Here is a 15,071-nt window from a genome sequence, read left to right as displayed (position 1 = left end):
AGCTCTCCTCTCTTGCTGCCAGTGTCCGCGCCCCCAGCCCGACGCCTCCTCATCGCCTGCCCTCTGTCCACCTCTCCGGCGACCCGACGCCTCAGGGCAGAGTTCAGGTTCGGCCCTGGCCGGTGCCCCCGATTTAGGAAAAGGCCAGGGGGGCGGGAGGGCGCGGGTTTGCAGCGGGAAGGGAGGGGCAGGCGGAGGGAGGTGGCCTCTGATTGGTCGGGGAGGGGGAGTGGAGGCACGGAGTTTCCCACAATGCCCCGGTGCGGGGCCGCCGCGGATGGATGCTGCGGGAAGGGGCTGCCATTTGCCGCCCCTGCCAGCGGCGCGCAGACCTGTTCGCTCTCCGGCGGTGGCGGCCGCCGTCAGCGCTGTTCGTCTGTCCGACTTCTGCAGCGGCGCCGCCTCGGCTCCCTCCGCGGCCGCCGGAGCGGTCGCCATGAACCCCAGCTCCTCGGCGGCAGAGGAGAAGGGGGCAACGGGCGGCAGCAGCAGCAGCGGAAGCGGCGCCGGGAGCTGCTGCCTGGGCGCCGAGGGCGGTGTGGACCCGAGGGGCGCGGGGGCAGCGGCGGCGGCTGGGGCCGCTGCCCTGGAAGAGCCCGGGGCCGCCGGCCCGAAAGAGAAGGACGAGGCGCTGGAGGAGAAGCTGCGGAACTTAACTTTCCGGAAGCAGGTCTCTTACAGGTAGGAACGCGAGCCCGGCAGCGGGAGGCAGGTGCCGCCGCGGGGCGCGAGACCCGCTCTGCGCCCCCGAAAGGCGCTTCCTCGGACTTGGGGGCACCTGGCGCCCTCTCTCTCTCTCTCTCTGCCTCCCTCCCTCTCTCTCTTTCCTTCTCCCTCCCCCTTCTGGGCTATGTGTTCACTTCTCATTCCCATCTTTCTGGGCTGGAGGGAAGCTACGTGCGCCAGGTTTCCCCCCCGGAACTGGAGAGAAGACTGGGTCCCTGAGGTCAGAACAACAACAGTAAAAATGCGCGCGCGCGTGTGTGTGTGTGTGTGTGTGTGTGTGTGGGAGCGGGGTGCACACACACATATGCCAGGTTTTCTTGAGAGAAGTCCTCAAAGTTGTCCCTACGCCGGGGTCATCTTCAACCACTCCCCCTACCTTGCCGATTTTACTGGGTGAACCTTTGGCACTAACTTGATACTTGAGATCACGGACAGGCAGAAAAGAACAGCGTTCTATCCTGAAGAGAAATCCTTATGGAAGTTGGACCTGCATTGAAATATCCCATTAAGGAAGAGTCGTTGTGAATCTGTGTCTGTAGATACGCAACTGGTTCCGGAGGGTCACACGTACACGTGGTCTCTCCCTCTCTCCTGGGTGTGCCCAGAAGGACTACTTGGGAAGCCTGCTGGCAAGCAAGGGGTGGGGGAGAGAATGGGGCCGTGCTTGCCCCTAGGATGGGTGTACTTACAAGACAAGGACAGTGTGGGGTAAATGGCCACCGAATGACGCCAAAAGACTACCCCAAATTGTGTCAGGATTCACGAATGAGAAATGAGGATCCAGTAGGTTCTCTCCTCCCCCCTGCCCCCCACCTTAAGGCAAGAATAAAGATATTGGTAGATTTGGAGAGTTTTGGAGACCCTTACTGCTTGTTAATTTTAAAAGTTGAGGTGGTAAGCACAGAATTACAAAGATGTGCACTTCCTTGGCCTTGGAGTATTTCTTGAAAAGGGGTCAGTAAAAGCATCCTTGTGACCCTCCTCATTTTAAGTTAGCAGTCCTTTCCAGAAGTGCTTATAAAGTTTTAAGCCTGTCACACCATGTGGTGTTATGTAAGCAAAAGCAGATGACAGAGGTGTGTGGGTTTGTGAGGGTGTGTGTTGTATTTCTGGGAGCATGTGTGTGAATCACCGGGATCCCCATTGGCATTGCCTGGACTGGAGGCCCCGGTCACTAGGGCATGTGCTCTGTGTCTCAGTGTTGGCTCCTGACGACTCCGAAACGGCCTTCCTGGGGAGGGTGTTACTCCCTCATCCCCCATGTGCATTTTGTTCACTGTGCATTGAGGGAGTTTCCTACCTGACTTGCTCTTTTAGTTACTCATGTAGATCAGGATGAAATGGATCTTTCTTTTTATATTTTTGGTTTCTAAAAATAGACACGTGGTGGAGAGTGAGGTAGCTCTAGGGAGGTATGCTAGGACACAGGCAGTTCTACTTCTTAGCTATGATGGCCTGTCTGGCCCTTAGGGGACCAGGGGCTACATTCAGCCTAATTTAGGAACTGCGAGTTGGAAGGGACAGTTGATAATGCAGAGCACATTGTGGGTCTGGGCTCCTGGGCCCAGAATCGTTCCTGTGTCGTTGGTATTCATCATCGTGACACCTCACTGGGTAGGGCTACAAAGCCAGAGTTTGCAAGGGAAATCATTTCAGCTCGCTTCTTGGCAGGGGTCATTCCCTGAGCCTCTGTCTTGGAAATGAGTACTCTGTGAGGCCATGGCTTTCTGGGTTGCATGCTCACACATGCATGTGTAAGGATGTGCACACGCAAACATAGACATCGACCCAGACATGGTGTTTTTCTAGCAAAAGGATAACACCGCATCTGCCTTACAATCCACAGAGGTGGATCCCACTTTGTGAACATCATTTCCTTTTAAATAAAGCTTTACAGTCCCCAGTTCAGGAAGGCTCCTGCAACAGCATCACCTCAGGTGGCTGGTTAAAAATGCCCACCACCCCACACTTACAAAATCAAACTCTCTGTGGGTAGGAATTTTTAACAGGCTCCTCAGGCAATGCATAAGCACACTAATATCTGAGGATTGCTGCGCTGCTCTTTTTTTCCAAAGGCTGAACAATTGATCTTTGAACTCATAAGCCATGCCCAGCCGAACAAGGCCAGGCAGTCCCAAAGTCAGAGGAAAGACAGCAGAAGGTAGGTATTTCATCGGGCACGTGTTTGTCCTGGGTAACCTGGAGAGCGTCTCCATTTTGATGATGATGATGACTTTTTTAGAATCATGGTGAATGGCCTACCCATTCACCAGGGCAGCCATTTATGTTGGACTCAGATGTAGCTGGGCCTGGCCATTTCGCTGGTGGGTTAATGAATGGTCTGAAAGAAAAGAGCAGCTTTGGCTGGAGCTGGGCATTGGCTTCTCAGTGAGGACCACATCCCCTCACTTCTGGGGGGCATCTGAGGATGGCTTCTGGTGGAAGGTGATGGAGAGGGGTCAGGAAGACCTCACAGAATGGAATCTAAGTGAAGGGGTTGAGTTAGGGTGTGAAGTGTCGCTGCTGTGTAAGGGGGATCATTTGAGGTGGGGAAGAAGAGATCTGCAGGTGGTCAAAAAAATCTTTAGAAGAACATGGGTATTTGCGGAATGACACTTGACAGGAGAGAAGAAGGGGGCTGGGGGAGATGGTGTGCGTGTGTGTGGGGGGGTCTCCTCTGCTTCTTCTGTTGCTAAGGAACCTATAAGCTAGGGTTTAAAAATAAATGAGGAGTGGGTGGGCATATGCAATGACTCCTGTCTTTTTAGGAACCAGAGCCCTTTACAGAAAACCTTTAAATAACCATTTCTGGAGGCAGATTATTCATTTTGCTCGACTTTTACTTTGTTAAGTAAAATAAACTCCTTTATATACCCCTTGATTTCCCCTCATTATCTTCTCTTTCTTTTTTTGGGAACCATTTTTCTCAGGAGAATTTTTCCTTTATTTCAGATTCTGCTCCCCTAGAGCAAATAGTCTCGGTAGATTGTAAAGCTGAAGGTTTTAGAAGGCAGTGCAAGTGAGCTGGTACTTTTCTCTTAAAATTACTACTTCCTTTTTCTTTGCAAATTATGGTGCTGCAACAGATACATATGTGCCGATGACTATGTAATGTGTAGGAACTGTTTTTTTTTAACCACTGTAAGAATTCCCATTTAAGTCAGCCAAAAAAAAAAAAAAATCATTTAGAAACATGCAGGGGAGGGGAAGGAGAAGGTAGCTGATGTTCGTTGTCTTCTGTGTACAGGCACTGCACTAAGTATTCTTGCATGTTATATCGTATCTACTATTCAATGACAGTTTTATGATGTGATTATGGTTATTTCCATTTTATAAACAAATGAACCTGAGGCTTAGACCTTGGGTAAGAGGCAGCTTTAAACCCAGATCTGACTCTAAATGACATTTTCTTTACACCCCATCATGCTTCCCTAACCATTCACTTCTGGCTCGAACTCTTCCCTTGGGTGTCTGGGTTTGCATGTGTGTGTGTAGCGTAAGCTGTTCTTTTACCTCTTCTGTAATATATCACAGGTCATTATTTATTAGCTCTTGTATACTTTGTTCTTTGGACCATGTCCCTTTGACCATATAACTTTAAGTAACTCCTGTACTCTTTCTGAGATAGAAATGAATATAAATTCATGATCACCAGAAAATATATTGCTTTTGCTTCTGAGAACAAAACCACCTACATGACACCTGCCATGTCTGTGAAGATACCCAGGTTAGAATTTTATATGCCTTTTAATAAAAACTACACAGGAGTTGTGTAGGTGAACCTAGATCCAGTGAAGAGCTGGCCTGTCTGTACCTCTTTGAGCAGCACAGAATAAATGTTGAAGTGTGATTTTGTTTGTAAGGAGGACTGGACAGTTACCATTACTTATGAGATAGTAATGCCTGTGCTTCAGTTTCTCTGCTTATAAACCAGGATGGTAATACCAGACCTTCCTGAAAGGGAGTTTTTGGTATGAGATAAAAGTAGCAGCAAGGAGCTTTTAACGTCTTAGATTATGCTGTAAGGTAAAAAAGGGTCTCTCATTCTTTACAGGTTGATAAGAACAAAGTATTTCCGTTTTGAGTATTATCCTGCAACACAAGATTGTGATTTTAAGGAAAGACTATTAGAATGTTGAAAGCCAAGTAGGAGAGCATGGACATTGTTCTTCCTTGCATGGGAATCAATATTGTATGGGGGGTAGTTTTCTTTTCCTGAATATCAGTATGAAGCATCCTCCTTTGTAAATACTTTTATTTTATTTTTAAAATTTTTGGTCTGCTCTTTACACATTTGTTTGATATTTAGAGACTTCAGGATCAGATAAAAACCTTCGTTCTAGATTCTCCACCTACTGCCCCTGGACTAGAGTTTCCTCTCTGTGCATGGGAGTTGAGTTGAGGAAAGAAGACAGGTTCTCTTGTCCAAGCCTGCCTGGAATAGTGCTTCTGGAAGACAGAACTGCAGGCTGGAGATGAGAAGTGCTGGTGGCCAGCCCCTCCCTGGGTGAAACCATATCCCTGGATGGGGAGCAAGGTGGAAAGGGAGCCCTGCCTTCTTGGTGACATGTGCCTGGAGAAGACCTTCCTTCACACTGAGCTGGGGAAAGGAGGTTTTTAAAAATTTGGCTTTTGGAGGTGTCAGCGCAGCCATTTCTTACTAGGCACTCTGATCTGAAGTGCTGGGTGTGAGACCTCTGCATGAAGCACCTCGTGAACAAGTGAAACTAGACAAAGCACAAAGGAAAAGAAAAAAAAAGCAAGCTGCAAACCCTCTGAAAAAAATGCCTCTGCACCTCTAGCTCTTGCGGAGGTTGGCATCTTCAGTGGAGTCTCCTATTGCAGGGGGGCCTTCAAGATGACGGAGGAGTAAGATGTAGAGATCACCTTTCTACCCACAAATACATCAAAAATACATCTACATGTGGAACAGCTCCTACAGAACAGCTACTGAACATTGGCAGAAGACCTCAGACTTCCCAAAAGGCAAGAAAATCCCCGCATACCTGGCCATGTGGCTGATAGGGTCTTGGTGCTCCAGCTGGGTGTCAGGCCTGAGCCTCTGAGGTGGGAGAGCTGAGTTCAGGACATTGGACCACCAGAGACCTCCCGGCCCCACATAATATCAGTCGGTGAGAGCTCTCCCAGAGATCTCTGTCTCAATGCTAACACCCAGCTCCACCTAATGGCCAGCAAGCTCCAGTGCTGGATGGCCTATGCCAAACAACTAGCAAGACAGGAACACAACCCCACCCATTAGCAAAGAGGCTGCCTAAAATCATACTAAGTTCACAGACACCCCAAAACACATCACCAGATGTGGCACTGTCCACCAGAGAGACAAGATCCAGCCCCACCCACCAGAACACAGGCACCAGTCCCCTCTACCAGGAAGCCTACACAAGCCACTGAACCAACCTCACCCACTGGGGTCAGACACCAAAAACAATGGGAACTACGAATCTGCAGCCTGTGAAAAGGAGACCCCAAACACAGTAAGTTAAACAAAATGAGAAGACAAAGAAATACACAGCAGATGAAGGAGCAAGGTAAAAACCCACCAGACCAAACAAATGAAGAGGAAATAGGCAGTCTACCTGAAAAAGAATTCAGAGTAATGATAGTAAAGATGATCCAGAATCTTGGAAATAGAATGGAGAAAATACAAGAAATGCTTAACAGGGACGTAGAAGAACTAAAGAGCAAACAAACAATGATGAACAATACAATAAATGAAATTAAAAATACTCTAGAAGGAATCAATAGCAGAATAACTGAGGCAGAAGAACGGATAAGTGACCTGGAAGACAAAATAGTGGAAATAACTACTTCAGAGCAGAATAAAGAAAAAAGAATGAAAAGAATTGAGGACAGTCTCAGAGACCTCTGAGACAACATTAAATGTACCAACATTCGAATTATAAGGGTCCCAGAAGAAGAAGAGAAAAAGCAAGGGTCTGAGAAAATACTTGAAGAGATTATAGTTGAAAACTTCCCTAACATGGGAAAGGAAATAGTCAATCAAGTCCAGGAAGCACAGAGAGTCCTATACAGGATAAATCCAAGGATAAACATGCCAAGACACATATTAATCAAACTACCAAAATTAAATACAAAGAAAAAATATTAAAAGCAGCAAGGGAAAAGCAACAAATAATATACAAGGGAACCCCCATAAGGTTAACAGCTGATCTTTCAGCAGAAATTCTGCAAGCCAGAAGGGAGTGACAGGACATATTTAAAATGATGAAAGGGAAAAACCTACAACCAAGATTACTCTAACCAGCAAGGATCTCATTCAGATTTGACAAGAGAAATTAAAACCTTTACAGACAAGCAAAAGTTAAGAGAATTCAACACCACCAAACCAACTTTATAGCAAATGCTTAAAGGAACTTCTCTAGGCAGGAAATACAAGAGAAGGAAAAGACCTACAAAAACAAACCCAAAACAATTAAGAAAATAGTAACAGGAACATACGTATCGATAACTACCCTAAATGTAAATGGATTAAATGATCCAACCAAAATACATAGATTGGCTGAATGGATACAAAAACAAGACCCATACATAGGCTGTCTACAAGAGACCCACTTCAGACCTAGAGACACATACAGACTGAAAGTGAGGGGATGGAAAAAGATATTCCATGAAAATGGAAATCAAAAGAAAGTTGGAGTAGCAATTCTATATCAGACAAAATAGACTTTAAAATAAAGACTATTACAGGAGACAAAGAAGGACACTAAATAATGATCAAGGGATCAATCCAAGAAGGAGATATAACAATTGTAAATATTTATGCATCCAACATAGGAGCACCTCAATACATAAGGCAAATGCTAACAGCATAAAAGGGGAAATCGACAGTAACGCAATAATAGTAGGGGACTTTAACACCCCACTTTTACAAATGGACAGATCATCCAAAATGAAAGTAAGTAAGGAAATATAAGCTTTAAATGACACATTAGACAAGATGGACTTAATTGATATTTATAGGGACATTCCATCCAAAAACAACAGAATACACTTTCTTCTCAAGTGCTCGTGGAACATTCTCCAGGATAGACTATATCTTGGGTCACAAATGAAGCCTTGGTAAATTTAAGAAATTGAAATCATATCAAGTATCTTTTCCGACCACAACGCTATGAGACTAGATATCAATTACAGGACAAAAAAATGTAAAAAATACAAATACATAGAGGCTAAACAATACACTACTAAATAACCAAGAGATCACTGAAGAACTCAAAGAGGAAATCAAAAAATACCTAGAAACAAATGATGTTGAAAACACAATGACCCAAAACCTATGGGATGCAGCAAAAGCACTTCTAAGAGGGAAGTTTTAGGAATACAATCCTACCTCAAGAAGCAAGAAAAATCTCGAATAAATAACCTAACCTTACACCTAAAGCAATTAGAGAAAGAAGAAGAAGAACAACAAAAACCCCACAGTTAGCAGAAAGAAAGAAATCATAAAGATCAGATCAGAAAAAAATGAAAAAGAAATGAAGGAAACAATAGCAAAGATCAATAAAACTAAAAGCTGGTTCTTTGAGAAGATAAACAAAATTGATAAACCATTCGCCACACTCATCAAGAAAAAAAGGGAAAAGACTCAAATCAACAGAATTAGAAATGAAAAAGGAGAAGTAACACCTGCCACTGCAGAAATACAAAGGATCTGGAGAGATTACTGTAAGCAACTATGTGCCAATAAAATGGAAAACTTGGAAGAAATGGACAAATTCTTAGAAAAGCACAACCTTTCAAGACTGAACAGGAAGAAATAGAAAATATAAACAGACCAATCACAAGCACTGAAATTGAAACTGTGATTAAAAATCTTCCAACAAACAAAAGCCCAAGACCAGATGGCTTCACAGGTGAATTCTATCAAACATTTAGAGCGGGGCTAACACCCATCCTCTCAAACTCTTCCAAAATATAGCAGAGGGAGGAACACTCCCAAACTCATTCTACAAGGCCACCATCACCCTGATACCAAAACCAGACAAAGATGTCACAAAAAAGAAAACTATAGGCCAATATCACTGATGAACATAGATGCAAAAATCCTCAACAAAATACTAGCAAACAGAATCCAACAGCACATTAAAAGGATCATACACCATGATCAAGTGGGCTTTATCCCAGGAATGCAAGGATTCTTTAATATATGCGAATCAATCAATGTGATACACCATATTAACCAACTGAAGGAGAAAAACCATATGATGATCTCAGTAGATGCAGAAAAAGCCTTTGACAAAATTCAACAAACATTTATCATAAAAACTCTCCAGAAAGGAGGCATATAGGGAACCTACCTCAACATAATCAAGGCCATATATGATAAAGCCACAGCCAACATCATTCTCAATGGTGAAAAACTGAAACCAATTCCTCTAAGATCAGGAAAAAGACAAGGTTGCCCATTCTCACCACTATTATTCAACATAGTTTTGGAAGTTTTAGCCACGGCAATCAGAGAAGAAAAAGAAATAAAAGGAATCCAAATCGGAAAAGAAGAAGTAAAACTGTTGCTGTTTGCAGATGACATGATACTATACATGCTACCAGAAAACTACTAGAGCTAATCAGTGAATTTGGTAAAGTAGCAGGATACAAAATTAATGCACAGAAATCTCTTGCATTCCTATGCACTAATGATGAAAAATCTGAAAGAGAAATTAAGGAAACACTCCCGTTTACCATTGCAACAAAAAGAATAAAATACCTAGGAATAAACCTACCTAAGGAGGCAAAAGACCTGTATGCAGAAAACTATAAGACATTGATGAAAGAAATTAAAGATGATACGAACAGATGGAGAGATATACCATGTTCTTGGATTGGAAGAATCAACATTGTGAAAATGACTATACTACCCAAAGCAATCTACAGACTCATTGCAATCCCTATCACACTACCAATGGCATTTTTCACAGAACTAGAACAAAAAATTTCACAATCTGTATGGAAACACAAAAGACCCCGAATAGCCAAAGCAATTTTGAGAAAGAAAAACAGAGCTGGAGGAATCAGGCTCCCTGACTTCAGACTATAGTACAAAGCTACAGTAATCAAGACAGTATGGTACTGGCACAAAAACAGAAATATAGATCAATGGAACAGGATAGAAAGTCCAGAGATAAACCCACGCACATATGGTCACCTTATCTTTGATAAAGGAGGCAAGGATATAAAATGGAGAAAAGACAGTTTCTTCAATAAGTGGTGCTGGGAAAACTGGACAGCTACATGTAAAAGAATGAAATTAGAACAATTCCTAACACCATACACAAAAATAAACTCGAAATGGATTAAAGACCTAAATGTAAGGCTAGACACTATAAAACTCTTAGAGGAAACATAGGCAGAACACTCTTTGACATAAATCACAGCAAGATCCTTTGTGACCCACCTCCTAGAGAAATGGAAATAAAAACAAAAATAAACAAATGGAACCTAATGAAACTTAAAAGCTTTTGCACAGCAAAGGAAACCATAAACAAGATGAAAAGACAGGGCCTCCCTGGTGGTGCAGTGGTTGAGAGTCCGCCTGCCGATGCAGGGGATACGGGTTCGTGCCCCGGTCTGGGAGGATCCCATATGCCGCGGAGCGGCTGGGCCCGTGAGCCATGGCCGCTGGGCCTGCGCGTCCGGAGCCTGTGCTCCGCAACGGGGGAGGCCACAACAGTGAGAGGCCCGCATACTGCAAAAAAAAAAAAAAAAAAAAAAAAAAAGATGAAAAGACAACCCTCAGAATGGGAGAAAATATTTGCAAACGAAGCAAGTGACAAAGGATTAATCTCCACAATATACAAGCAGCTCATGCAGCTCAATATCAGAAGGTAAACAACCCAATCCAAAAATGGGCAGAAGACCTACATAGACATTTCTCCAAAGAAGATATACAGATTGCCAACAAACATATGAAAGCATGCTCAACATCACTAATTATTAGAGAAACGCAAATCAAAACTACAATGAGGTATTACCTCACACCAATCAGAATGGCCATCATCAAAAAATCTACAAACAATAAATGCTGGAGAGGGTATGGAGAAAAGGGAACCTGCTTGCATTGTTGGTGGGAATGTAAATTGATACAGCCACCATGGAGAACAGTATGGAGGTTCCTTAAAAAATTTAAAATAGAACTACCATATGATCCAGCAATCCCACTACTGGGCATATACCCTGAAAAAACCATAATTCAAAAAGAGTCATGTACCACAATGTTCATTGCAGCTCTATTTACAATAGCCAGGACATGGAAGCAACCTAAGTGCCCATCAACAGATGAATAGATAAAGAAGACGTGGCACATATATACAATGGAATATTACTCAGCCATAAAAAGAAATGAAATTGAGTTATCTGTAGTGAAGTGGATGGACCTAGAGTCTGTCATACAGAGTGAAGTAAGTCAGAAAGAGAAAAACAAATACTGTATACTAACACATATGAATGGAATCTAAAAAAAAAATGGTTCTGATGAACCTAGGGGCAGGACAGGAATAAAGATGCAAATGTAGAGAATGGACTTGAGGACACGGGGAGGGGGAAGGGTAATCTGGGACAAAGTGAGAGAGGCATGGACATATATACACTACCAAATGTAAAATAGATAACTAATGAGAAGCAGCCGCATAGCACAGGGAGATCAGCTTGGTGCTTTGTGACCACCTAGAGGGGTGGGACAGGGGGGATGGGAGGGAGACGCAAGAGGGAGGAGATATGGGGATGTATGTGTACGTAGAGCTGGTTCACTTTGTTATAAAGCAGAAACTAACACACCATTGTAAAGCAATTATACTCCAATAAAGATGTTAAAAAAAAACCCCAAAACTTGGTTTCAGTTTACTGTTTCCTTCCTCAGTAATTACTTAGGACTTGGCTAAGTGTACACTTCCTCCATCAAGGCACACACCAGGCAAGATTGCACTCGAACTACTGTCCAGAGTCCTTAATCTGCTCTAATTGATCTTTTAGAGGCTCAGTTTTCACATGGGAGAGTGACAGCCCTGTGCCTTGTGGCATCAAGGGATGATGAAGTTGATGGGAGCTTTGTTGGTGTTCATTTCTGCTGTGGCAACAGCAGCATTGCCTCATAGGGTCAGATTCAGTTAGACTAGAACTAAGTCTTTGGAACTCTACTTTCTAATCGGAGAAAATGAGGACTCCTAGTGAGGGTCCAGGCTAGCTGCACCTTCCAGGCTTTTCTGGACTGGGATCTGGGATACACATTCCTTACCCAACCTAAAGGTGTCCTTGAAGTGGGTTCAGAAGCACTCGCTCTGAGACCGGAAACATGTGGAAGGACTGTTGCCTACATGTTGGGCTGTGACATTTGCTTTCTTATACAGTGTTATATTGGTAACATTGATCCTAATTATTTTTTCTGAGACCCTATAACTGTCATTTTAGGACAGTAGTTACTGCATTAATGTTGGTATATGAATGGACAGCTCGGGGAAGAAGGTAAGGAGCAAAGCAAAATCTAAGTTGTTAGGCTTTTTATGTTTCTTTGAAGTTGAATTTGCTTGAAATCACTATAAAAATGGACAAATTTCAAATGGTTTGAAGTGGTTGGAATTGTTTGAACTGGATGGAATGTTGGGCCTGTTACAAGGCATGACAAACCCTTGCAGTATAGATTAAAGAAAGAAAAACGCCAAGTTAGGTCTGTTTGCACGTAACGCTCCCATAACTCATCCCTGGCTTGTTCATCGGGCAAACTCCTCCTTAGGCTTGAACTCAAAAGGGTCCACTTTTTGTGGTAGGTGGTTGGTCCTCTCCTGTCCTCACATGATGCTTTTAAACAGCTGTGTTAGGACTGAATTGTAATTTTATCTCCTGGGAATTAGACTAGGATTTGAACCTGGCACGTTCTAGCAGATCTTGGGAATGTTATGTCACCCCTTTGAGGCTCACGTGGTAATAGTAATACCTCTCTTAGAGGTTTGTTAGAATTAAATGAGCTACTTTAGGTAGAGAACTGGGCACGGTGCCTTGCACAGAGTTAACTTTAAATGTCGTTTGCTTCCCTGCTAAGTTGTTAGCTCCTTTGAGGACAAAAATTGCACCTTATCATTTGAATCTCTGAATCCTGTTCTTATTGCTCAGTAGGTGTTGGATAAATATTTATTGAATGAATGAATTTAATTGCCTTCTTTATTTTTATTTATATTTTTATTTTTTGCGGTACACGGGTCTCTCACTGTTGTGGCCTCTCCCGTTGCGGAGCACAGGCTCCGGACGCGCAGGCTCAGCAGCCATGGCTCACGGGCCTAGCTGCTCCACGGCACATGGGATCTTCCCGGAGCAGGGCACGAACCCATGTCTCCTGCATCGGCAGGCGGACTCTCAACCACTGCGCCACCAGGGAAGCCCTAATTGCCTTCTTTAAATAAACTACTGTATTATTCATTCCCTGTCCATTTCAACTGTGATTTTTCCTTTTTACTCAGAGAAAGGTCTGCCTTTTTCTCATTTATACTTTGTGCAACGGCCCAGGACTGTTTCTGTTTACAACTTCCTGTGTGAGTACCTGCGCCAGCCATTCGGCCAGCTGTTGGAGGCTGGAGAGGGGTGGCAGAATCTCTTGCTTAACCAGCTATTTGCAGCTTGTCAAAGAAAAGGCCTTAATTTGCCTTCTGAGTAGCACTAATTAGCTCTCCAGCTCTCTGTCTGTCTCATCCCTTTCCAAGGGGCATCATTGATTTTCTCCTCGGGGAATGTTCTGTTGACTTGTCCTTCTGTGAGTAGAACTTAGAACGTGCAGAAAGATGGCTGCCCTTTGTTCCCGGAATCTGCCCTGACCGTGGTCCAGCCACCCCGAAGTAACCCCCATGACCTCTGTTCTGTATTGTTACTTCACTCATTCTCTCCTTCCAACTCACCTGACTGACTGCTGTGGAAAAGTTATTTTAGGAAGAATTCCTCAGTCAACTTCGTGACTCTAAACTAAACCTTTGTTTTGTTTTTAACTTGTTTAATAACAAAGTCTTTGAAAATGTGCCAGCTCCTTTTTATTCACGTAACATATAAAGCCCCTGAAGAATGGCTGATGAGTTTCCTGACATCCGTAGGGTTCAGAGAGGTGGCATGAGCACTGTTTGGGTAATTTTAGAAAAAATCAACCCATCAGGGCTGTGTGTATTGGCTGAGGGAGGGAGCTGTGGTTGGGTAGAGGTGGGAAGAAGGCTCTTTGCAGATTAATTTTAATGTTTTTTCCTTCCAGCCCTGAGGTTTTGTGAGCCTTTGAAATGGAGCAATTACCGTTTTTTAAAGGCAGCGGCTTTTAGATGGGGACTTGGAGAATTCTTGTGCCTAACCTCCATGGGTTTTGCTCAAGTGGAGAATGGCCTTTAGATTTTCAGACTCATAAATAAGGAACCAATTCTAAGTTAAGCTATAATACTAATGGTCTGGTTTTTGTTGGATGGAGGGGGAAACATTCAAAGCTTAAAACAGTAATAATTAAACCACAATCAAATCTTACTGTTCTTACTCTTCAATTCTATGAGAGGCAGAGTAGAGTAGTGGCTAAGAACCCCAGCTCTGGAGTCCTGCCTCTTGGGTTCAGTTCTCCACCTCTGCCTGCTGTGGGACCACGGGCAAGTTACTTAGCGCCTCTGTGCCTTAGTTTCCCTGTCTAATGGTAATGACAATAGTACCTACCTTGTATGATTGTTTGAAGGTTGACACTGATAATGCTCCCTGTCACAAAGTAAGTGCTGTGAGTGTGTTTGTTAAGGTGGTATCATCCATACTTAAGCCCAGTTAAAGGAGCAGATTTCGTTTTTTTATAAATTTATTTATTTATTTTTTATTTTTGGCTGCGTTGGGTCTTCGTTGCTATGCGCGGGCTTTCTCTAGTCACGGTGAACAGGGGCTACACTTTGTTGCGGTGTGTGGGCTCCTCATTGCGGTGGCTTCTCTTGTTGCGGAACACAGGCTCTAGGGGCATGGACTTCAGTAGTTGTGGCACGTGGGCTCGGTAGTTGTTGCTCACAGGCTTAGTTGTTCCGCGGCATGTGGGATCGTCCCAGATCAGGGCTCGAACCCGTGTCTCCTGCACTGGCAGGTGGATTCTTAACCACTGCACCACCAGGGAACTCCCCGTTTTTTTAATCTTCAAAATATTGAACATTCATCAAACGTCGGTAGCTAGTGATAAAATTATTCAGATTATGTGAAAATGAGATAGATATACACCTAGGAAATTTAATTTACAGGCTTGGCATTCATTAAGGTATAGAATATGTACTTTTCCTTTCACAACTTATTAAAAACTAGTTCACTCGTACTAGAGGATGTGAAGA

General features: G+C 43.7%; 1 protein-coding gene across 2 annotated transcripts in view; it reads left to right on the top strand.

Annotated features, from left to right (window-relative positions):
* Positions 1-277: 277 nt before the first annotated feature.
* The window catches only part of DGKI (diacylglycerol kinase iota), a gene marked incomplete at its 5' end in the record, with an annotated part of 458,035 nt that continues 443,241 nt past the window's right edge, over positions 278-15,071 (top strand). For both annotated transcript variants that reach the window (XM_082631691.1, XM_082631690.1), the window contains one exon: positions 278-681. In XM_082631691.1, the coding sequence (XP_082487817.1) occupies positions 278-681 (404 nt within the window). The remainder of the gene's footprint in view (positions 682-15,071) is intronic.

This window comes from Mesoplodon mirus, assembly GCF_964341445.2.
Source record: "Mesoplodon mirus genome assembly, chromosome: 9".
NCBI lineage: Eukaryota > Metazoa > Chordata > Mammalia > Artiodactyla > Ziphiidae > Mesoplodon > Mesoplodon mirus.
This window is presented reverse-complemented; position numbering and strand designations above follow the sequence as displayed.